Here is a 24,080-nt window from a genome sequence, read left to right as displayed (position 1 = left end):
GTGCTCCATGCCCTCCTGGCTTCATTTGAAATTCTCCCCTGCCAGAGATATCCTAGAGTTATTGGTTCACAAAAATGAAATGCAATACCCTAGGAGGGCTAGAATATTTGCCCTGTTTTTAAACATTAGACAGTTCCTTAAGGAAAGTCCCTGAGGCCTGGCATGATGCAGATGTAATATTATGATGAATTATATCTGACAAGCCCTAATTCCTGAGATGCCTGGTACTTCTGGTTTGACTTAGATCAAGTCCCAACCCTTTAAGCTCCTCTCTGGCTCTCAAGTTGCTGGTTGTTCCTTGCCCCCGACTTTCCAAGGTTTCCTGGGGTTGCTGGGCTACAGGGAGAATTAAAAAAAAAAAAAAATGTGCTTCTTGTTTGTTTCTGTTGCTGCTCAGCACTTGGCACTTGGTCTGGCAGTGCTGCCTGGTGGCTTAAAATAAAATAAAATAAAATTGAAAAGGGCAACATTAATAAATCATATTTGGAGTATGTCCATTTTAAATGTTTTATATGAAGTATGAAATGCTCTAGAATTTTAATGTGCACATGGATTACCACTGGATTTTGTTAAAATGAGCTTGACTCATTAAGTTTGGGATGGGACTTCAGTTCCTTGGCATTTCTGACAAGCTCCCAGGCCAAGCAGGTGTTGATGGTCTTGGGATCTTATTTTTAAGCAAAACTCTAGATTATGTTAAGAAAGTGTGTGAACTTGAAAGAATGTGGCCTGCTCCCAAAGCATGGATCTGATTGAATGTCCCAAAGGAACATCCTATAGCAGAGGTATAAGGTTATAAGTTCATCAAGGACAAACACATGCTGTGGTCTTCTCTGTATCCTCTACTACCCAGCACCATGCCTGGTGCATGGTAGGTGCCTATTGGGTAACCGATACTGGGGCTCCCAGATATAGTCCAGAGAAGAATGGAAAGTAAAGAGAAGGGTGTAAGACAAGAAGGAGAAAGAGGACAGGGAGAGGGACAGAAAGGAAGAAATCTGTAAGTGGAGGGCCTAATCTCTTTTATGGTACACTGTCTCAGGAGTCCTCTTAGCGACCTCAATGGCATAGGAGGCCTAATTCAGTCCAAGGCAATCCCTTGATTCCAGAAAGGTGTGGCCATAAAACAACCCAAGAGACACCTGTCTAGTTGATAAGAACTTAGAGTTAAAATTAGTCAAAACCTGCTCTTGGAATATTTCTGATGTCTGTGAAACAAGGCACTGATGATTTCTCAAACACATCAGTTGAGTAGATTTTTCATGCCAAACTTTATTCATATGAGAATTCAGTCTTACCCAGGCTATTAATCAGACCAAGAATCAGCATTTTTTTTTGGGGGGGGTGGAGATAAGTGAGAGTTACACCTTTGCTGAAGTGCTGCTGATCTGTACACAATGACACTACTTGATCGGGTAACTAGGCAGGCCCTGTACAACTGGGTTGCTGTGCTCTATGCCCTCCTGGCTTCGTTTGAAATTCTCCCCTGCCAGAGATATCCCTAGAGTTATTGGTTCACAAAAATGAAATGCAATAGCCTAGGAGAGCTAGAACATTTGCCCTGTTTTTAGATGTTAGACAGTTCCCTTAAGGAAAGTCGCTGAGGCCTGGCATGATGCAGATATAATATTATGATGAATTATATCTGACAAGCCCTAATTCCTGAGATGCCTGGTACTTCTGGTTTGACTTGGACCAAGTCCCAACCCTTTAAGCTCCTCTGTGGCTCCCAAGTTGCTGGTTTTTCCTTGCCCCCGACTTTCTAAGGTTTCCTGGGGTTGCTGGGCTACAGGGAGAATTTTTTAAAAAAAGTGCTTCTTGTTTGTTTCTGTTGCTGGTCAGCACTTGGCACTTGGTCTGGCAGTACTGCCTGGTGGCTTGAGCTCAAGCCTGAACTTCCCAGTAAAACATACAAACAAAAACATCATTCTTACACTAGATTTTCAAATCAGATTTGATCTGATTTAATGACAAAAGAGGAACATCCTATAGCAAAGAGTTTAAATCATTTGTCCCTGAAATATTTATTAATACAAAAAATCAATCCTACACTGGCCATAGAGAAAGAGTATATGAATTCCAAAAGTAGAAACAGTACAGATAACATTCTCTGATATCAATGCAATAAAATTATAAATTAAAAATACAAATACAGCTCTCTGATCATACAGCAAGCCTTCAAGATAGAGCCAAACAAAGAAAAGAAGCTTAAGGAGTCAACCTGGAAGTTTACTTTGGATTTTACTCATCCAGTAGAAGATGTGTTGAGGTCCTTTGATGGACCAGAACCTGGTGGTCTGGAGTCAACCGATAAGAAAGTAAAGGGGAGAGAAAGAGGCTGATATTCCTTGGTTTATGCAGAAAGCCAATAAAGCCCCTGCATGGGGCTTGCTCTGTTCACAGAGGCCTCAGGCGCCCTCTCGATAGGGTGAAGGCACAGAGTGCCTTCTCGAGAGGGTCTTAGAAGCCCGGGCAGGAAAGTGAACTCAGAGGGCCTCTGCACTCCAAAGAAATAGCCTGAGAGGGAAAGAGAAAGAAAGAGAAAGACATGGGCACCAGAGCTCTGATGGAGCAAAGGTGTTTTATTCAACACTGTGTAGGTATTTATACTGTCTTACAAGATAGCTATTTTCAGCAGAGATATTACCATATGGTTCATAAAAAGGAAGAGGGTACTTATCACCACATAGATAAACTAACAAAGGAAATGCCTGGATTCCTCAGCCCCCCGGAGAGGCTTGTCTCTCCTCGTAATTCCTAAATATTCAGGAATTAATAAGGAACAGAGAATTCCTGACAGATCCAAAACAGCACACAGGAAGCCTCCTGTTAAATGCTTCCTGACAAAGATGGAATTTTGATTCTGGACATTTTGAACAGTTTCTACTGGAGAAGGTTAAAGTGCATAGAAAGACTGGAAATCTTGGGAAAATCACTCACATTGAACATTTCAAGAACAAAATCACAGTTTTTTCTGAGAAACAGTTCTCTAAAAGGTATCTGAAATATCTTACCAAGAAACAGCTTAAAAAGAACAATCTTCGTGATTGGCTTCGTGTGGTTGCATCTGACAAGGAGACTTATGAGCTTTGTTACTTCCGAATTAGTCAAGATGGAGATGAATCTGAGTCTGAGGACTAGATGAAGCCATCCTTTATAGGGCTTCGCTTGCTAATAAAACAAATGAAGCATACAAAAGAAACATCTTGAAATGGACCTTTAGTTTATCGGGGAATAAAAAACATTACTCTGTATGTTAAGCATTCATCTCTTTTATTTAAGTGTATGCTGTTCATATGGCGCTGGCTTTCCTTAAACACTTTTCCCTTTTAAATTTTTATTGGCGTATAGTTAACTTACAATGTTGTGTTAGTTTCAGGTGTATAGAAAAATGAATAAGTTATACATTCAATCCCTGGGATGGGAGGAGAAGGCAATGGCAACCCACTCCAGTTCTCTTGCCTGGAAAATCTCATGGATGGAGAAGCCTGGTAGGCTGCAGTCCATGGGGTCACGAAGAGTCAGACACGACTGAGCAACTTCACTTTCACTTTTCACCTTCATGCATTGGAGAAGGAAATGGCAACCCACTCCAGTGTTCCTGCCTGGAGAATCCCAGGGATGGCGGAGCCTGGTGGGTTACCATCTATGGGGTTGCACAGAGTAGGACATGACTGAAGCAACTTAGCAGTAGCAGTAGCAGCCTGGGATGGGAAAATCCCCTAGAGGAGGGCATGGCAACCCACTCCAGTACTCTTGCTTGGAGAATCCCCATGGACAGAGGAGCCTGGCAGAGTACAGTCCATGGGGTCACAAAGAGTAGGACATGACTGAGCAACTAAGCACACAGTGCACACACACACAGTGTATATATGTCAGTCTCAGACTCCCAATGTATCCCTCTCCCTCAAATCCCCTGCTAACTATAAGTTTTCTATATCTGTGACTACTTCTGTTTTGTAAATAAGCTTTTATCCCCCCTTTAAATACTTTGTATATAAGTAATATTTAAATAGCTTATAGCTAGTGGAATTTCTTTCAGGATTTCTGTAAGGTACTGATTTTACAGATGTCCTCAAGTTAAAGTATATAGTGAAAAAATGAAGCATAATTTTGGGTATAACTATATAATAAAATAAAATCTCAAAAAAAATAAAAGTACAAATACACAAAATTAAGAATGAGAAAGACATGCCTCGGAGCAACTAAGCTTGTGAGACACAACTACTGAGCCCACCTGCTACAACTACTGAACTTTGCATGCCTGAGAGCCTGTGCTCAGGACAAAAGAAGCCACCATAATGAGAAGCTCACACAATAATGAAGAGTAACGCCTGCTTAACTGCAACTAGAGAAAGCCCATGAGCAGCAATGATGATCCACCACAGCCAAAAAATAAAAGATAGAAAGAAAAAGAAATCTTAGAAAAAGAAAAAGAATAAGAAAGTGTCAGGGAATGTTTAACAGTAGGATTTCTGTGTGCTGTTTCTTGTCTCACTTGAGCCCTCTGTTCCTTATCAGTTTCTGTCAGGAATGAGCAGAGCAGCAAGCCACTCCCAGGACTGAAAGCAAAGAGATGGGATAATTGCATAGGATTTCCTTCATTAGCTTTTCCATATGGTGAAAGGGATTATTTACAACCCTCTTTTGAAACAGTGGAAACAGTGTCAGACTTTATTTTTGGGGGCTCCAAAATCACTGCAGATGGTGATTGCAGCCATGAAATTAAAAGATGCTTACTCCTTGGAAGGAAAGTTATGACCAACCTAGATAGCATATTCAAAAGCAGAGACATTACTTTGCCAATAAAGGTCCATCTAGTCAAGGCTATGGTTTTTCCAGTAATCATGTATGGATGTGAGAGTTGGACTGTGAAGAAGGCTGAGCACCAAAGAATTGATGCTTTTGAACTGTGGTGTTGGAGAAGACTCTTGAGAGTCCCTTGGACTGCAAGGAGATCCAACCAGTCCATTCTGAAGGAGATCAGCCCTGGGATTTCTTTGGAAGGAATGATGCTAAAGCTGAAACTCCAGTACTTTGGCCACCTCATGCGAAGAGTTGACTCATTGGAAAAGACTCTGATGCTGGGAGGGATTGGGGGCAGGAGGAGAAGGGGACGACAGAGGATGAGATGGCTGGATGGCATCACTGACTCGATGGACATGAGTCTGAGTGAACTCCGGGAGTTGGTGATGGACAGGGAGGCATGGCATGCTGCAATTCATGGGGTAGCAAAGAGTCAGACACAACTGAGAGGCTGAACTGAACTGAACTGAACTTTGATATGGATTGTCTTTTGGCTTTATGGCCTCTATTATTCCTTGTTTCCTTGGTAACTTGTAAAGTCTGGTCTTTTGATCTTTATCTGAAGAAGCTACCTTGTAATACGGTATATATACTAACACAGAGTTCAGTAAAGCACCCTTGTTCCACTAGAGTCTTGGGTCTCCATGTCCTTCTCTCTCTCTCTCTTTCTGGATGATTTCCTGGAGCATGGAGACCTGCAGAGCTCATTTTCCTGCCCGGGTTTTTAAGACCTCTCAAGACCTCTTGAGAGGGCGCCCTGTGCCTACGTGAGCAGTACAAGCCCTGTCCTAGAGTTTTATTGGTTTTCTGTGTAACCCAGAGATTATTAGGCTCTTTCCTTTTCTCACTTTCTTATCATCGACTCCAGACCACCAGGTTCTGGTCCATTAAAGGACCACAGCAAGAAAGTACTATATAGCACAAGGATTGTGTGTGTGTGTGTGTGTGTGTGTGTGCTTAGTTGCTCTGCTGCTGCTGCTGCTAAGTTGCTCAGTCATGTCCAACTCTCTACAACCCTTTGGACTGTAGCCCTCCAGGAACTATATTCAATATCCTGTGATAAACTATAATGGAAAAGAATATGGAAAAAATGTAGCCTCTTGATGAAAGTGAAAGAGAAGAGTGAAAAAGTTGGCTTAAAACTCAACATTCAGAAGGATCATGATATCTCAGACCATGGCATCTGGTCCCATCACTTCATGGCAAATAGATGGGGAAACAGTGGCTGACTTTATTTTGGGGGCTCCAAAATCACTGCAGATGGTGATTGCAGCCATGAAATTAAAAGACGCTTACTCCTTGGAAGGAAAGTTATGACCAACCTAGACAGCATATTAAAAAGCAGAGACATTACTTTGCCAATAAAGGTCCATCTAGTCAAGGCTATGGTTTTTCCAGTAATCATGTATGGATGTGAGAGTTGGACTGTGAAGAAGGCTGAGCACCAAAGAATTGATGCTTTTGAACTGTGGTGTTGGAGAAGACTCTTGAGAGTCCCTTGGACTGCAAGGAGATCCAACCAGTCCATTCTAAAGGAGATCAGTCCTGGGTGTTCATTGGAAGGACTGATGTTGAAGCTAAAACTCCAATACTTTGGCCACCTGATGTGAAGAGCTGACTCATTGGAAAAGACCCTGATGTTGGAAAAGATTGAGGGCAGGAGGAGAAGGGGATGACAGAGAATGAGATGGTTGGATGGCATCACCGACTCAATGGACATGGGTTTGGGCAGACTCCGTGATGGACTGGTGTGCTGCAGTTCATGGGGTCATAAAGAGTTGGACATGACTGAGCAACTGAACTGAACTGAACTGATGTATAATGGAGACACTTTGCTGTATAGCAGTAATTAACAAGACACTTTAAATCAACTAAACTTCAATTAAAAGAGAAAAAAGAATGAGAAAATTAAAATAACTACCAGGAGTAAAGTAATTTAAACTTCTTATTAATAAGTCTGGAAATTCAGAAGAAATTTATAACTTTTGAGAAAGATACAAATTACCAAAAATAACTCAAGAAAAATGGATATCTAAAGATACTTTTAACCCTGGAAAATGTTTTTAAAGACATCCCCAAGACACAGAGACTAGAGAGTTTTACATATGAAGTCTTTCCAGTCTTCAAGGAATAAATATTTAAATGTTTGTTAACATTTCCAGGGGAAAAAGTGAAAAACTTTCTAATTATTTGTACAAAACTATGTAACACTGATTCTAAAATATAACAGAAAACTATATCCCAATTTATCTTATAAATATTGATACAAAAATCCTAAATAAAGTATTAGAAAATAAAATCAAACAATATTTTAAAAGACCATAACCCCATGACCAAGGACAGGTCAGTATAGCAATGCAAAATTAGTTCAGTATCAGCAAATCATCATGTTTAAAGGTCAAAGGAGAAATACAATTTCTTTGCCTGAATATATGATGAAAAGACATTTGTAAAATCCAATATCAACTGTTTGTTAATTTAAAAAGTAGGAATCAAAACAAAAACCCAACACTCTGCATGAGACTAACATTCTGGATTTCAGCCTGGGGCCTCTTCCTTGGGCAGATCTCTCAGCCGCAGGAGTAGGGGCTGCTCCTTATATCTGCTATTTCTATGTTCCTTAGAGTTTTGTTCATTTCTTACTAGCCAATTCCTTCTTTCTCCAATCCTCTGTTGTTCAGTTCAGTTCAGTTCAGTTCATTCGCTCAGTCGTGTCCAACTCTTTGCGATCCCATGAATTGCAGCACGCCAGGCCTCCCTGTCCATCACCAACTCCCAGAGTTCATTCAAACTCATGTCCATTGAGTCAGTGATGCCATCCAGCCATCTCATCCTCTGTCGTCCCCTTCTCCTCCTGCCCCAAATCCTCTGTTGTAGTTAACAGCTATTTATATGAAAAATTCCTGTTCACCTTATTGTGTGGTTTCTTTCCTTTGACTGATACACTAACCAAAATACCAAATAAGATTCTTGTGAACTGGATACAATTATTCTAAAGCTTTTATGAAGAAATAAACAACTGAGAATAGCTTGAAGCTTTATGGAAAAGGAGAATAATGTGCAGAGATAGATTTGCAATGAAGCTGATAAACTTCAGGGTCCCACACATGCATGGTCCACTTTCAAGGTCCTGGGAAGAATCTAGCAATGTATTCATATAAATATGCATGCTAAGTGACTTCAGTCATTTCTGACTCTTTGCAACCCAACAGACTTCCCAGTAGCTTCCTAGGCTCCTCTGTCCATGTGATTCTCCAGGCAAGAATATTGGAGTGGGTTGCTGTGCCCTCTTCCAGGGGACCTTCCCAACCCAGGGATCAAATCCATGTCTCTTATATCTCCTGGACTGGCAGGCAAATTCTTTACCACTAGCAATATCTGGGAAGCCCCCATATGGTTAAATGTGTTTATAAAAACTTGGAATGTAATGTATTTCAACCAACTTTGGTTAAGATCTCTATCTCTTTTCACTCCAACTTCCTCTATATAACACTTTCTCTTACGATGGATAGTACCAGAGGGGCCATAATGGAAGCCAGGTAAGGGAATGCTGACTTGAAGATTCACTTAGTTTAGGTTTAATGGATACATTTACGTAATATTCAGTCATTTTGTATATAGTTAAACTCATTGTTGCCATCTTTGTATAGGAATGGCTGCTAAGAATATTTCTGCTGTCTGTTAAACCAGTTCCCTCAGATTCAGGATGTAAAGGTACAACGTGACTATGACAACATCAACAATCAATTTATTGATTAGAGCCACCATTTTGAAGAAGATACAAGATTAGTCACTGAAATGAAAAAACTTAAAATGCCCTGAGCTCTGGCAGATCCAGAAACTTTCTAGAGGTTGATGGACATTGAGAACCAAACTTGAAGTTTCCTCCAATTTACATGACATTACCAATTACAAACTATGAAGCTGAAAAAAATTTTATTTCAATTATAAAAATTTATAAATGTCAGAACTATGGAGATGCCTCAAAAAGATAAGAACAGAACTACCCCCATTTGATCTAGCTAACCCACTTCTGGACATTTATCCAAAGAATACAGAAACACTAATCCAAAAAATATATGCAGCCCTATGTTCATCGCAACATTATTTACAGTAGCCAAGATATGGAAACAACATAAGTACCCATCAGTGGATAAATGGGTAAAGAAGATGTGGTAATAAATACAATGGGATACTACCAGCCATAAAAAGATGAAAGCTTGCCCTTTGCAACATATATGGACCTTGAGGTTATTATGCAAACTGAAATAAGTCAGATGGTAAAAGACAAATACCGTACGATTTCACTCAAATGTGGAATATAATAAACTAATAAATAAAGAAACAATAAACAAAACAGATAGACAAAAAGAACATATAGTGGTGACCACAGTGGGGAGGTGAAGGTAAAATTGAGGTAAAATGTATGTTGATGAAACTAAATTTTTGGTGATGAGCATGTTGTAGTGTATATAGAATTAGAAATATAGCATTGGAAATGTGAAACCTAAATAATGTAACAGTATGAAACAGTGTTACCCCAATAAAATAAAATTTAAATAAATAAAAACTATAAACTTCAATTATAAAAATGTTTCAATCATAAAAAAATAAATTTCATCTAAACATGATAGAAAAAAATGATTTTTTCCTATAGAAAATTATAAAATCATTTGACATGAAGAGATAATCAGAGGGCACTGCCAAAAATAGTAGGGGAAATATAGAAAGATCAGAGGCAATGAATAGAAATATTGCTTTTTCCAGATATTATGACGTTTGTAGCATTTATGATCTTTTAAAACTCTGTAATTTGTGATGATTTTTTTCTCTTTGTATATAAATATTCTTTTTTGTACTGATTTTATTTTCATAACTTTGTATCATTTTTGTTAAAACTTCAGGTCACACAAAACCTGTATCTCCTTGGTAATGAGCTAGTAGTTCTACTACATTTTAGTAGCAATAATAATTGATAACTTTGTCAAGATTTAATGATAAATAAAACATAATCAAGACTAAAGCACATATAGAAATTTCTTTTGATAAAAAGTTGCATTATCTATAAATTGGGGAAAGGTAAAACTATTCAATGATAGAATTGAGTCACCTGGCAAATTATTTGGGAAAACAGCAAAAGTGAATCCCTACCTCACTCCTTAGACTAATAAATTCTAGTTGGAACAATTATTAAAAATGAAACTATTAAGACTCTGGAAGAAAATACAAGAAAACTTGACTTATAACATGAAACCCAGAACCAAATGGAAAAACAGATAGATTAGACTATATTAAAATGTAAAATTTTTACAGGCCTAAAAACACCAGAAACAGAAGTCAAGGACAAGAACCAACATGTGAAAAAAATATTTTCAATCTGTATTATTTAATAAACAATACTACATAAAGTACAAAGTCCATTCCAACAACACACAAAATATCAATGAATTTATGGAAGATGCCCAATCTCCCTAACAATTAGAAGAAACACTACATTATTCACAAATGGGAAGACTGAAAAAAAAAAGAAATATAAACTAAACCACAATAATAATGAGACACTATTTTCTTATTAAAAAACTGAAAAATATTTTCTGAAATACTCAGCTTTTGATTAAGACAGGGGAGTATAGGTTCTCTCTCACATTGTTGGTAAAAGTGAAAATTGATATAGCATTTTGAAGAGTGGCACTTTGAATTAACTAAAAGCCAAAATCTTTTCTCACCCACATGCATGCATAGTAATGTATAGGTTGTTAACGATAGAAACATTGTCTGCAATACTGAAAAACTGTAAACAATCCAAGGATCTATTAAGAGAAGTAAATTAATTAAGATTTTTTTGTTTGGGTTTTTTTTTTTAGGATATTTTTATAGTATGGAATACTAAACAGCTGTTTGGGTTTTTTTAAAAGATAAAATCTCTATGTATTCATATGGAAAAATGATCAGGGTACATTAAGTCAAAAATGTAACTTGATACTAAGCAAGACACTGGGGAGCTCCTGGGCATAAAACTATTCTGAGTTCCCCAATTCTTTGATTACAGGAGATTCAAGAAGGGAAGGAAGAGTATGGGAGACCAAGGATAAACAGTCAAGAGAAATAATAGTGCAGCCTTCAGGCAAGGTCCTGGTTTCCCATCAGTACACAAAACAATATCTCTGAGCTGTTTTGCTGATACTGAAACACCCTCCAGGTGGGAGAATTTAAGGATTAACAATGGTAAGCTGCCGACAAGCACATAGACCCCAAGCTGTCTGGAAACTGTAGGTTGATGATGCTGACTCCTACTTACCTCACCTCCAACCCATCAGAAGAATGTCCATGAGCTGATCACACCCTCTGAACCATCCCTATAAAACTCCTCACTATGGATATGTGATTGAGGGCAATCTCTATAATCTAGGGGGCTGGAAAGAAAGAGTAAGAGGAATAAACTCAGAGGAAGACTCAGAGCTGAAAAATGCTTACATAGTAAGTAAGAGCCATAAAAGAATTTACAGTACTCCAGTGTTTGGTCCGGAGAAGGCAATGGCACCCTACTCCAGTACTCTTGTTTGGAAAATCCCATGGACGGAGGAGCCTGGTAGGCTGTGGTCCATGGGGTCGCTAAGAGTCAGACACGACTGAGCGACTTCACTTTCACCTTTCACTTTCATGCATTGGAGAAGGAAATGGCAACCCACTCCGGTGTTCTTGCCTGGAGAATCCTAGGGATGGCTGAGCCTGGCGGGTGGCCGTCTACGGGGTCGCACAGAGTCGGACACGACTGAAGTGACTTAGCAGCAGCAGCAGCAACAGTGTTTGGTCTAACATTGACTGCTCCTTTTCTATGAGCTTTCAACTCAATTTTTCTTTTTTCATTAAAAAATAACTCAGATGGTTAAAAAGAAGTGAACAAGAACTCATTACTCATAAGATTTCTTCCTTGTTCAACTTTGGCTATAAGACACCCATTCATCAAAGGAAGTGATAAGTTATTAACTTGCTCTGTGCAATGGTTACATATTAGTAAAATCAAGGAGAGGAAGTTACATTTAAAATTTTTTAAAGACAAATAATACATAATAATTCTCTAAAGTCCAAATTGAAGTCAGGGAAAGATTATTAAAATCCTTAACTATCAAACCTAAGGAGATATTAACACTTCAAACCCCTTTCTTTTTTAAGAGTTAAGGGATTGGATGAAGGATCAGAAAATCTTGTGACTTTTTTCAGATAGCTATTATGATTAAAATTGAACGGTAGACTTGAGGGTGAGGAAAGGCACGGTGAAGTGGAAATTTTCTGTTTCTCTCCTGGATGGGTTTCAATATAATTGCTTTTAAAAAATAAATTTTTAAAAAATCAGGAAAAGCACTTCCAAAAGGGGAAAAAAAAAAAAAGCCCTCCCAAACTTACTTCTTTATAAAAACAGTAAGTACTGGCAAAAATAGTCAAAATTAATTTTTTAATTATTCTGGACATTAAGCAAAGGCTTGTGATAATACAATTTTTCTTGTTTCCTCAAGAAAACTGACTGAATCTCTGTAGGAAAAGAAAATCATGTGCAATTTTAACTTGCCCTATTCCCATCCCCACAGTAATCTTGAAATGTAACAATCTTGCTATCAGCAGCAACCTAGAAATGGCTGAGGGAGGCAGAACAGATCTGACACTCCCCTGAAATCTCCGTTCCCAAAGAACTGTCATTCTATAACTTATCTGGTAACTCCCTAGAAACCCCCACTCACAGACCTGGTTCTTATTTGACCTAACCCAGAATGTTCTCAGTGGAACAGCCTTGTCCCCACCCCAACACCAGTCCAAAACCATCTTTGGGTGGTCAAGATGGCAGAGTTGGGAGACACTGAGCTCACCTCCCCCACAGGCACACCAAAATTACGGTTATTTCCAGAGTCAACTATTTATGACTGGCTGACTAGACTAGAAGAAAAGCTTTCCACAACTAAAGATATAGAGAAGGAAGAACGAGACAGGTAGGAAGGACAGAGATGCAGCGTAATCAAGACCCACACACACAGGAGACCTGAGAAGAGGAGGAAAATCACAATTGCAGAGGTTCTCCCCAAGGAACAAGGGGTCCAAGCCCCAAACTAGGCTTCCCAATCTGGGGGTCCCGCATAGGGAAGATGAGCTCCCAGAACATTTGGCTTTGAAAGCTGGGAGAGCCAGAGAGCAGAGGGGAACAACAACTCCACTCTTAAAAGGATGCACATGAAATTTCACATGCTCCAAGCCCCAGGACAGAGCTGTATGTAAAGGAGTCTGGGTCAGACCCACTTGCTAATCTTGGAGCACCTCTTGGGCGACAGGAGACAACTAGAACCCTCCCTCCCAGGGACATAAACACGGGCACTAGCCATTTTGGGGTACATATTCCACCATGAGGACAGTGCTGGCAAGCCCCATTTTGGACTCCTCCCTATAGCTTGTTAGAACCAGAACCCCAACCCTCCCACTACTCGGTGGACACCAGTCCTGAAATGTCCCAAGCCAAGCAGCTAACTGGATGGGAACACAGCCCCACCCACCATCAAGAGGGCTACCATAGGACCCTCCTGAGCCCCAGGGACTCAGTCCCACCCACCAGAGGCCCCAGGATCCAGCTCCTCTCCAGTGGGCCAACACTAGCCCCAGGACTCTCCACAACCCACCAGTGGGTGGGAACCAGCCCGAGGCTAACCTGGGCCCTGGTCTAATCCACCAGCAGACCAACAGCAGCTCCAGACACTTTGGGCCCCTCAGCCAGCCTCCCTGGCATCCAGCCCTAGCCCTATCCACCAGCAGGTTGACACCAGCTCCAGAAAATTTAAGAGCCCACAGTGAACTATGTTGGGACCTGACCCTGCCTACCAGGGCTATTATCCAAAACACACACACACACACACACACACACACACACACACAAATATCAAGTGTTGGTGAGGATGTGGAGAAAGGGAAGCTTTGCTCACTGTTGATGGGAATGTAAATTGGTATAGCCACTATGGAAAACAGTACAGTGATTTCTCAAAGAAATGAAAATAGAACTACCATGCTGCTGCTGCTAAGTCGCTTCAGTCATGTCCAACTCTGTGCGACCCCACAGACGGCAGCCTACCAGGCTCCCCTGTCCCTGGGATTCTCCAGGCAAGAACACTGGAGTGCATGGCCATTTCCTTCTCCAATGCATGAAAGTGAAAAGTGAAAGTGAAGTCGCTCAGTCGTGTCCGACTCTTCACGATCCCATGGACTGCAGCCTACCAGGCTCCTCCATCCATGGGATTTTCCAGGCCATACTACTCAGCAATTTCACTTCCAGGTATTTACTTCCCTGAAAAAAAAAAAAATCTGAAAACACTAATTTGAAAAGATATATGTGCCCACTATTCATTTTAGTATTATTAACAATAGTCATGAAGGGAATTCCCTGGAGGTTCAGTGGTTAGGACTCCATGCTGTCACTGCTGAGGTTCAGTTCCTAGCTAGAGAACTAAGATCTTGCAAAGCATACAACACACCAAAAAAAAAAAAAAAATAGCCATGATATGGAAGCAACCTAAGTGTCCATCAATAGATAAATGGATAAAGAAGATGTGGTATATGTATACAATGGAATATTATTCAGCCAAAAAAAAAAAAAACAATTTCATTCTTTTTTCACTCATCTATTGGTGACAACATGGATGGATTTAGGGTATTATACTAAGCGAAATAAGTCAGACAAAGACAAATACTGTATGATTTCACTTATATGTGGAGTCTCAAAAACAAAACAAATGAACAAGCATAACACAGAGAAGTAGTCATAGATACAGAGAACAAACAGGTGATTGCCAGAAGGGAGAGGGATGGGAAGAGGAGTGATACAGGTAGTGCAGATTTAGAGGTGCAAACTTCTATTTATAAAATAAATAAGTCACAGGGATCTAATATACAGCATGGGGAATATAGCCAATAACCATATTACACTGTTTTGTATAATGATAGATGATAACTAGACTTCTGATCATTTTATGATGCATAAAAATATCAAATCACTCTTATATACCTGAAACTAATACAATATTGTAAGTCAATTATACTTAGACTTGAAAAAATCCTCATTGGCAGAAAAGAATAAAACCAAACAACAAAATCTCAGAAAAATCCATGGCAATTAACATCCCAGGTGCCTATGATAGCAATAGGAGTTGGGAAAATAAGGGGCTGAACAAAACATTTTAAAAGAAAAATCCGGTGAATAAAAAGTTTTGGGGGGTTTTGAAAAGCTCAACATACTCCTTGGAATCTAGAAAGCCACCTGCATGTACTGGGCTCTGAGTATGTCCAGGGAAGACCTGAGAAGGTACTAATTTTTCCACCTCTGACTAGCCACGAGATTCTGCGAGAAGAGAATGAAGGCTAAGGTAGGGTTGTGAACTCCCTGTGAGAACACTAAAAGCAAGTCCCGAAATGCACCCCCTTGGAGTTCTTACTGGGAATTTACTGGCTGGGAGACTTACTGGCTCAAGAAATTTTAGTACATGTATCTCCATCATTAGCTGTTCACCAGGCTATCCCATGGACGGAGGAGCCTGGTAGGCTGCAGTCCATGGGGTCGCTAAGAGTCGGACACGACTGAGTGACTTCACTTTCACTTTTCACTTTCATGCATTGGAGAAGGAAGTGGCAACCCACTCCAGTGTTCTTGCTTGGAGAATCCCAGGGACGGGGGAGCCTGGTGGGCTGCCGTCTATGGGGTCTCACAGAGTCGGACACGACTGAAGCGACTTAGCAGCAGCAGCAGCAGGCTAACTGAGCAAAGACTTCAGTGGCTGTACATAGCAAAGAATATCGACTCTATAACTAGTCCAGGGAAGTCACTAAAAAAACAAACAGCAACTACAGTGACACCCACAATCTCAAACAGCAGCAACAAACCCTGGTTAGGGGAGGGAGGAGGGGATGGTCTGATTATCAGAGTTTTCATAATATGTTATTTTAAAAGCACTATTTAACCAACAAGGAAAAACAAACAAACAAACAAAACTGTGAGACGTGCAAAGAAACAGGAGAGTATGGTTCATACTCAGGGGTATTTTGAAGCATATCATTGAAGAACTGGCAACCTCTCAGTTCCCTTGTATCTGCAGGACATCTCTTTATAATAGGCATCTCCTTGTTTTATTCACTATGTGCTTGCTGGTGCCATCAAAGAAAAATTCTTTCTTTTTTTTTTTTTAGTCTGTTTTAGGAATTCTGATGACTGAATGTTTTCAAAATGACTTTTCTAAGACAAGAAAGAAAAGAAGAAGGATTGCCAAACACAACTGTTGGCTGACAAGAAACTCTTTGCACAAGATAAAATTCTTGCCATACTCCATTGTACAGCTTATTCTGCTATTTTCCTGAAAAAGGGACCTCCTCAGGTCATTATCAGTCATCACCTTCTACACAGACAGGTGCTGATAACAAAGACTCCTCAGGTTACCCTGAAGACATCTTTTAGCATGCCTGCTCAGGCACTTTAGGCATGTCCAACTCTTTGTAAACCAATGGACTGTAGCCCACCAGGCTTCTCTGTCCATGGGACTTCTCAGGCAAGCATACTGGAGTGTGTTGCAGTTTCTTCCTTCAGGGGATCTTCTTGACCTAGGGATCAAACCCACATCTCCTACGTTGGCAGGTGGATTCTTTGTCGCTGAACCACCAGGGAAGTCCTTTAGTTACAGAGGCAAGACCATTATTAGAACCAGATCTCTGAATCGACACATCTTTTAAAGGGTTTTGTCAGGAAATGGAAACGTGGGGGAGATGACTGCATGGTCACTCAGAAGAGGAAAATCTTTAAAAGCACTTGAACTATGAGCAGAAGTTTCCTTTTCTCTAAGAGAAAAAGAAACCCCATTCTTGTTTGACCTTGGGGGGAAAACATCCTTTAGTTGCATTACCTGACAGTTAGTTACACTTACATGAATAAAATAAATCTTTCCACTAAAATCTCTACAGTCACCATCATGGATACTATTGAAAAATTATATGCTTTCTCGGCTAAGCTGCTGAGATCAAACAAAGAGAGCAGGACTGGCATCCTTCTAACTTTTTCAAAAAAACATTTTTAGAGCAATTTTAGGTTCACAGCAAAACAGAGCAGAAAGTACAGAGATGTCACATATGCTCTCTGGCTCCACGTACACACAGTCTTCCCTGCCTGTCAACACCCTATACCAGAGTGGTACACTGGTTATAATCAATGAGCCTGCACTGACACATAATTATCACCCAAAGTCCATACTCTGCATTGTTGAACTCTTGGTGTTGTACATCCTATGCATTTTCACAAATGTATAACAAATCCACCATTATAGTGTCATACAGAGTAGTTTCATTGCCCTAAAAATCCTCTGTGCTTCACTTCTTTATCCCTCCCTCTACTCTAACCCATGGCAACCACTCACCCTCTTCCTGTCTCCAGAATTTTGCCTTTTCCAGAATATCATACAGTTGGAATCACATAGTATCAGGCTTTTTGGATTAGTATCTTTTACTTGCTGCTGCTACTGCTAAGTCGCTTCAGTCGTGTCCGACTCTGTGCGACCCCATAGACGGCAGACCACCAGGCTCCCCCATTCCTGGGATTCTCCAGGCAAGAACACTGGAGTGGGTTGCCATTTCCTTCTCCAATGCATGAAAGTGAAAAGTGAAAGTGAAGTCGCTCAGTCGTGTCTGACTCTTAGCGACCCCATGGACTGCAGCCTTCCAGGCTCCTCTGTCCATGGGATTTTCCAGGAAAGAGTACTGGAGTGGGGTGCCATTGCCTTCTCTTTCACTTAGTGATGTACATTTAAGGTTTTATAACTCATTTCTTTTTAGCACTAAATAACATTTCATTGGTTATGGAATGAAGCTGGTTTCATAGTTCCACATCTTTTCATGGTTTCATAGCTCATTTCTTTTTAGTACAGAATAATGTTCCATTGTCTGAATGTATCACAGTTTATCTATTTACCCACTGAAGGACATCTTGGTTGTTTCCAAGTTTTGGCAATTCTGAATAAAGCTATTATAAACATCCATGTACAGGTTTTTGGGTGGACATAAATTTTCAACTCACTGGGGTAAATTATCAAGTAAAGAGATTGAGGGATTATATAGTAAGAGTATGTTTATTTTTTGTAAGAAACTACCATACTTTCTTCCAAAGTGACTATGCCATTTTGCATTCCCACCAGAAATGGATGAGAGTTCCTGTTGCTACTCATCCTTGCCAGCATTTGCTCTTGCAGCATTCTAGATTTTGGCCATTTCTAAGAGGCATGTAGTGGTATCTCACTGTTTTGTTTTGTTTTGTTTTTCCCCAATATTTTAATTTCAGAACAACAACAACAAAAAACACAGCACACAATATTCAAACCCCATGTCAAACGTGGATAGGGATAGGGCTTGCTTGAGGCCCTTGTATCCTGCCTTAGACAGAAGGACAGAAATAAAACCACTAGACATCAGCAGAGGGAACCACGTGAGCCAGGGCCACTAGGGCTGCCCCTGGGGGAGCCATGGGGATGCTACACAGAGGGAGCAGGCTGCAGGTAAAAACTCCTAATCTACTTCTTTCATGCAGGAGGCATCCTCGTCACCCTCAAGGGGGGAATCTCATCAGGAACAGCAGCACTGGGCTCCTCCGCCATCACCGTGTCGTCATCAATGCCCAGGCCAAGCTTTATCTTGTGGAAGATATGGCTGGAGAGGGTCTGGGGATCCTCAAGCGAGAAGACAGAAGAGAGCAGTGCAGTTTCAAACAGCAGCACCACCAGGTCCCTGACAGTCTTGCCGTTTATGCCTGCCTCTTGCCTTCTGCTGCAGGGTCTCCACGATGGGGTGATCAGGACTGATCTCCATCATTTAGTCCATGGTCGAGTTGCCCCAAAGTGCCTGAGCTTTCATGATGCACTGCATGTTGGCTGTCCAGCTGTGGTGCTCATCACAGTGCAGCAGGGTGAAGACATGAGCCTGTCTTCAGGAGATTGTCACCTTCTCCACCTTCTTATCCAAGATCTCTTTCATGAGTTTGTAGAGGTTCTCAAACTTGGCCTTGCTCTCCTCCACCTTCTTCTTATCCTCCTTGTACTCAGGCAGCTCTAGGCCCTCCTTGGTCGTGGAGACCAGACTCTTCCCATCAAACTCCTTGAGCTGCTGCACACAGTGCTCATCAATGGGCTCTATCACATACACTACCTCAAAGCCCTGCTTCCACATGCACTCCACAAAGGAAGAGTTCACAACCTGCTATTTGCTCTCACCAGTGATGCAACAGACGGACTTCTGTGTCTCCTTCATGCGAGACATGTATTCTGAGAGAGAAGTCATCTCATCTCCAGACTGGGACGTGTGATAGCACAGCAGCTCAGAAAGGTATCGCCAATTAGTGGAGTCCTCACCGATTCCAAGCTTCAGGTTTTTAGAGAATGCCTCATAGAATTCCTTATATTTCTCCTTGTCTTCTGCCAGCTCAGAAAAGAGTTCAAGGTACTTCTTAAGAATGTTCTTATGAATAACCTTCAGAATTTTGCTCTGCTGGAGCATTTCTCAGGAGATGTTCAGGTGAAGGTCTTCAGAGTCAACCACCCCACGGAAGAAGTTGAGATATTCTGGAATCAACTCATCACAGCTGTCCATGATGGACACATGGCAGACATACAGTTTGGTGTTGTTCTTTTTGTTCTCGAAGAGGTCAAAAGGAGCCCAATGAGGGATGAACAGCAGTGCTCTGAATTCCAATTGACCTTCTACAGAGAAGTGCTTTACTGCAAAGTAATCTTCCCAGTAATTGGTAAAACTCTTGTAGAACTCACCATATTCCTCCAGGGTGATGTCATCAGGGTCTCTGGTCCAAATGGGCTTGGTCTTGTTCAGTTCTTCCTGAGCAATGTACTTCTCCTTTATCTTCTTTGTCTTCTTTTTCTTATCTTTGCCACTATCATCCTCCTCATCTGAACCCACATCTTCAATCTTAGGCTTCTCTTCATCATATTTATCTTCCTGTTCTTTCTCACCTTTCTCTTCTTCAGCCTCATAGTCACTGATTTCCTTTTCACGTTCTTTCTCCAGATAGAGTTTGATGGGATAGCCTATGAACGGTGAGTGCTTCTTTACCACTTCTTTGACCCGCCTCTCTTCCAAGTACTCTCTATGGTCTTCCTTCAGGTGGAGAATCACTTTGGTACTCCGGCCAATAGGCTCACCATGGTCAGCTTGGACAGTGAAGGAACCGCCAGCAGAAGACTCCTAGGCATACTGTTCCTCATCCTTATGCTTTGTTATCACAACCACTTTCTCTGCCACTAGGTAGGCAGAGTAGAAGCCCACACCAGATCGCCCAATCATGGAAAAGTCTGCACCAGCCTGAAGAGCCTCCATAAATGCTTTAGTGTGAGACTTGGCAATGGTTCCCAAATTATTTACAGGTCAGCTTTGGTCATGCCAATGCCCGTGTCTACCAGAGTTAGAGTATGTTCCTAGGGGTTCGGGATGATGAGAATTTTCAGTTCTTTCAGTTCAGTTCAGTTCAGTTCATTCGCTCAGTTGTGTCTGACTCTTTGCAACCCCATGAATCACAGCACGCCAGGCCTCCCTGTCCATCACCAACTCCCAGAGTTCACTGAGACTCACGTCCATCGAGTCAGTGATGCCATCCAGCCATCTCATCCTCTGTTGTCCCCTTCTCCTCCTGCCCCCAATCCCTCCCAGCATCAGAGTCTTTTCCAATGAGTCAACTCTTCGCATGAGGTGGCCAAAGTACTGGAGTTTCAGCTTTAGCATTATTCCTTCCAAAGAAATCCCAGGACTGATCTCCTTCAGAATGGACTGATTGGATCTCCTTACAGTCCAAGGGACTCTCAAGAGTCTTCTCCAACACCACAGTTCAAAAGCATCAATTCTTCGGCACTCACCCTTCTTCACAGTCCAACTCTTACATCCATACATGACCACAGGAAAACCCATAGCCTTGACCAGACGGACCTTTGTTGGCAAAGTAATGTCTCCATTTTTCAATATGCTATCTAGAAATTGGTCATAACTTTCCTTCCAAGGAGTAAGCATCTTTTAATTTCATGGCTGCAGTCACCATCTGCGCTGATTTTGGAGCCCCCAAAAAATAAAGTCTGACACTGTTTCCACTGTTTCCCCACCTATTTCCCATGAAGTGATGGGACAAGATGCCATGATCTTAGTTTTCTGAATGTTGAGCTTTAAGCCAACTTTTTCACTCTCCTCTTTCACTTTCATCAAGAGGATTTTTAGTTCCTCTTCAATTTCTACCATAAGTGTGGTGTCATCTGCATATCTGAGGTTATTGATATTTCTCCCAGCAATCTTGATTCCAGCTTGTGCTTCCTCCAGCCCAGCGTTTCTCATGATGTATTCAGCTCTTTACCACTGTCCAATTTGAAAGGGTCTGTCAGGCTCTCATAGCAAATCTTGTCCAAGGCATCAGAAGCATTACTGATCAATTCCGGAAGAAAAATTTCTTTGTTGGAATAGAAGGTATTAATAATAAGAGACATGAGTTCGGCAATTTTTGCCTCAAAGGCAAATGGCTCCACCTCCGTCTCCATGGTGCACTTCCTCAGGCATCTTCAAGGATAAGAATCCAGGTACTAGAGAACACTGAGCAAGCAATGGCTGCCTCAGGCTCACTTGCTGCAAGAAGGCTGCACATGGGTGACTTGCGAGCCTCACTGTTGTTTTAATTTGCATTGAAGAAGGAAATGGCAACCCACTCCTTATTCTTGCCTGGAGAATATCATGGACGGAGGAGCCTGATGGGCTACAGTCCACGGGGTCGCAAAGAGTTGGACACAACTGAGAGAATTCACTTTCACTTTCAATGACACAGGATGTGGAGCATCTTTTCATATGCTTATTTGCTGTCTGTATATATTCCTTGATAGGGTCTTTTGCCCATTTTTAATTGGAATAGTTTCTTTACTTATGGTTGAGTTTTAAGAGTTCTTGGTATATTTTGGATAAGTTCTTTAACAGGCATGTCATTTATAAATATTTTCTCCCAGTCTGTTGTGTCTACTTATTCTCTTGAGAGTTTTCACAGAGCAGAGGTTTTTAATTTGAATGAAGTTCAGCTCAGCTTATCAATTATTTCTTGCATGAGTCCTATCTTTGGTGTTGTATCTAATAAAAAGACATCACCATACCCAGAGTCATCTGGATTTTCGTGTGTTATCTCCTTGGAGTTTTGTAGTTTTTTTGTTCTATAGTTAGGTTTATGAGTAATTTTGAGTTCATTCTTGTGATGGAAGTAAAAACTCTGTTTCTTCTTCTTCTTCTTTTTTTTTTTTTTAAGTGGATATCCAGTTGTTCCAGTAGCAATTGTTGAAAAGACTAATTTTTCTCCATTGTATCATCTTTGTTTTTTTGTCAAGGGTCAGTTTACTGATCGGTTTACATTTCTATGGATCACTTCTGGGCTCTCTATTCTGTTCCATTCATCTATGTATCTACTCTTTTATAACACTTCATTGTTTTGAGGGCTGTAGCTTTACAGTAAGTTTCTAAGTTGAGTAGTGTCAGTCCTGTCTTATAAATTTAAAATATAATACTTATTCTAAAGTGTGTAGTGTATACATCCAAATGATTCTCCCAATAAGTATTATTTTAACCAACGCCCATCAAAGTTTTTAATTTTCCTACGGAGAGATCAAGACGGTACAGTTAAATTCAGTTCAGTTCAGTCACTCAGTCGTGTCCAACTCTTTGCGACCCCATGAATCACAGCACGCCAGGCCTCCCTGTCCATCACCAACTCCTGGAGTTCACTCAGACTCACATCCATCGAGTCAGTGATCCCATCCAGCCATCTCATCCTCTGTCGTCCCCTTCTCCTCCTGCCCCCAATCCCTCCCAGGATCAGAGTCTTTTCCAATGAGTCAACTCTTCCCATGGTGATGCTGTGAAAGTGCTGCACTCAATATGCCAGCAAATTTGGAAAACTCAGCAGTTGCCACAGGACTGGAAAAGGTCAGTTTTCATTCCAATCCCAAAGAAAGGCAACGCCAAAGAATGCTCAAACTACCGCACAATTGCACTCATCTCACACGCTAGTAAAGTAATGCTCAAAATTCTCCAAGCCAGGCTTCAACGATATGTGAACCATGAACTTCCAGATGTTCAAGCTGGTTTTAGAAAAGGCAGAGGAACCAGAGACCAAATTGCCAACATCCGCTGGATCATCAAAAAAGCAAGAGAGTTCCAGAAAAACATCTATTTCTGCTTTATTGACTATGCCAAAGCCTTTGACTGTGTGGATCACAATAAACTGTGGAAAATTCTGAAAGAGATGGGCATACCAGACCACTTGACCTGCCTCTTGAGAAATTTGTATGCAGGTCAGGAAGATGGTAAAACTACTTCATAATTCCACTAATTGGCCAGAAAGAGGCTAAGTGGTGGAATTACAGGCTTTTGAGGTTTTATTCAAGAGATTTCTGGGTAACATTCAGTACCACCATCCTTATTTTAATTACAAATAAACATGGTATAGAACTGCAAATTCTCAGAACTCACTGAATATCTGTTACTGTAAAATTATGAGTTCAAATTTCCCCAAGTCAACTCAAAATATTATAATATATAACCAAAGCATATGAAAGGAAAATACACAAACAAAAAATAAACTTTGATTGTAAAATGAATCTTACTCAGAATGTTCAAGAGGAAAATTTTATAGATTCATATAATTCCTTTTAGGAAATAGAACTATTTCCTACAAGATACCATTCTTTCCCATTATAGTACATTTTAATTGCAACTGAAATCCCATGTTTTATCACATTTGCATAAGATTTAGCATTTTTGGTTTAATGTAAAATCCAAATATTTGCCATGCTCCAAATTTCCAATTTTGAACTCTGTAATAACTGCATATATCATTACAGAATGAAACACAAAATTATATTCTTTAAAAATCAGGGTAAATCCACATATTTTCTAGTTTCATTGCAATGCTTTTTTAAAAAGTCTTTTGAAATGTAAAGGGCATTCAATACAAAAATCCCCAAATTTGGAAACAACATTTTTGTCAGAAAAAGAAACATTATTTTAAAATGACCACATTGACAAAGAACAGCAACTCCCTGTTCTTTTCCAGAATCTAGATTTTTTGCCTTTGGAAGATTGTAAGCCCTTGGTCTCAAGCCCAAACTTTTTATCAACTTTTTGGTGTCTTCTTCTTGACCTCAATATAAATTTCCTTCTTGAGTTTTAAACTCTGCCAAGAGTCAGGAATGGAG

At 40.6% G+C, this 24,080-nt stretch overlaps 1 protein-coding gene and 1 pseudogene across 1 annotated transcript; one reads left to right on the top strand and one right to left on the bottom strand.

The window, feature by feature from the left end:
- Positions 1 to 1,397: 1,397 nt before the first annotated feature.
- On the top strand, positions 1,398 to 3,141 carry LOC102275235 (ribosomal protein eL22-like). Its single transcript, XM_014479235.2, has 3 exons — positions 1,398 to 1,415; positions 2,172 to 2,269; positions 2,850 to 3,141. Exons 1-3 carry the CDS (start codon positions 1,398 to 1,400, stop codon positions 3,139 to 3,141), a joined length of 408 nt encoding a protein of 135 aa, XP_014334721.2.
- Positions 3,142 to 18,372: 15,231 nt separating this feature from the next.
- LOC102273148 (heat shock protein HSP 90-beta-like) lies at positions 18,373 to 21,408 on the bottom strand (annotated as a pseudogene).
- Between the last annotated feature and the right edge of the window lie 2,672 nt (positions 21,409 to 24,080).

The sequence above is a fragment of the Bos mutus genome, chromosome 9, assembly GCF_027580195.1.
Source record: "Bos mutus isolate GX-2022 chromosome 9, NWIPB_WYAK_1.1, whole genome shotgun sequence".
NCBI lineage: Eukaryota > Metazoa > Chordata > Mammalia > Artiodactyla > Bovidae > Bos > Bos mutus.
Note: the sequence above shows the minus strand (reverse complement) of the source record. Positions and strands in the feature narration are given on the sequence as shown.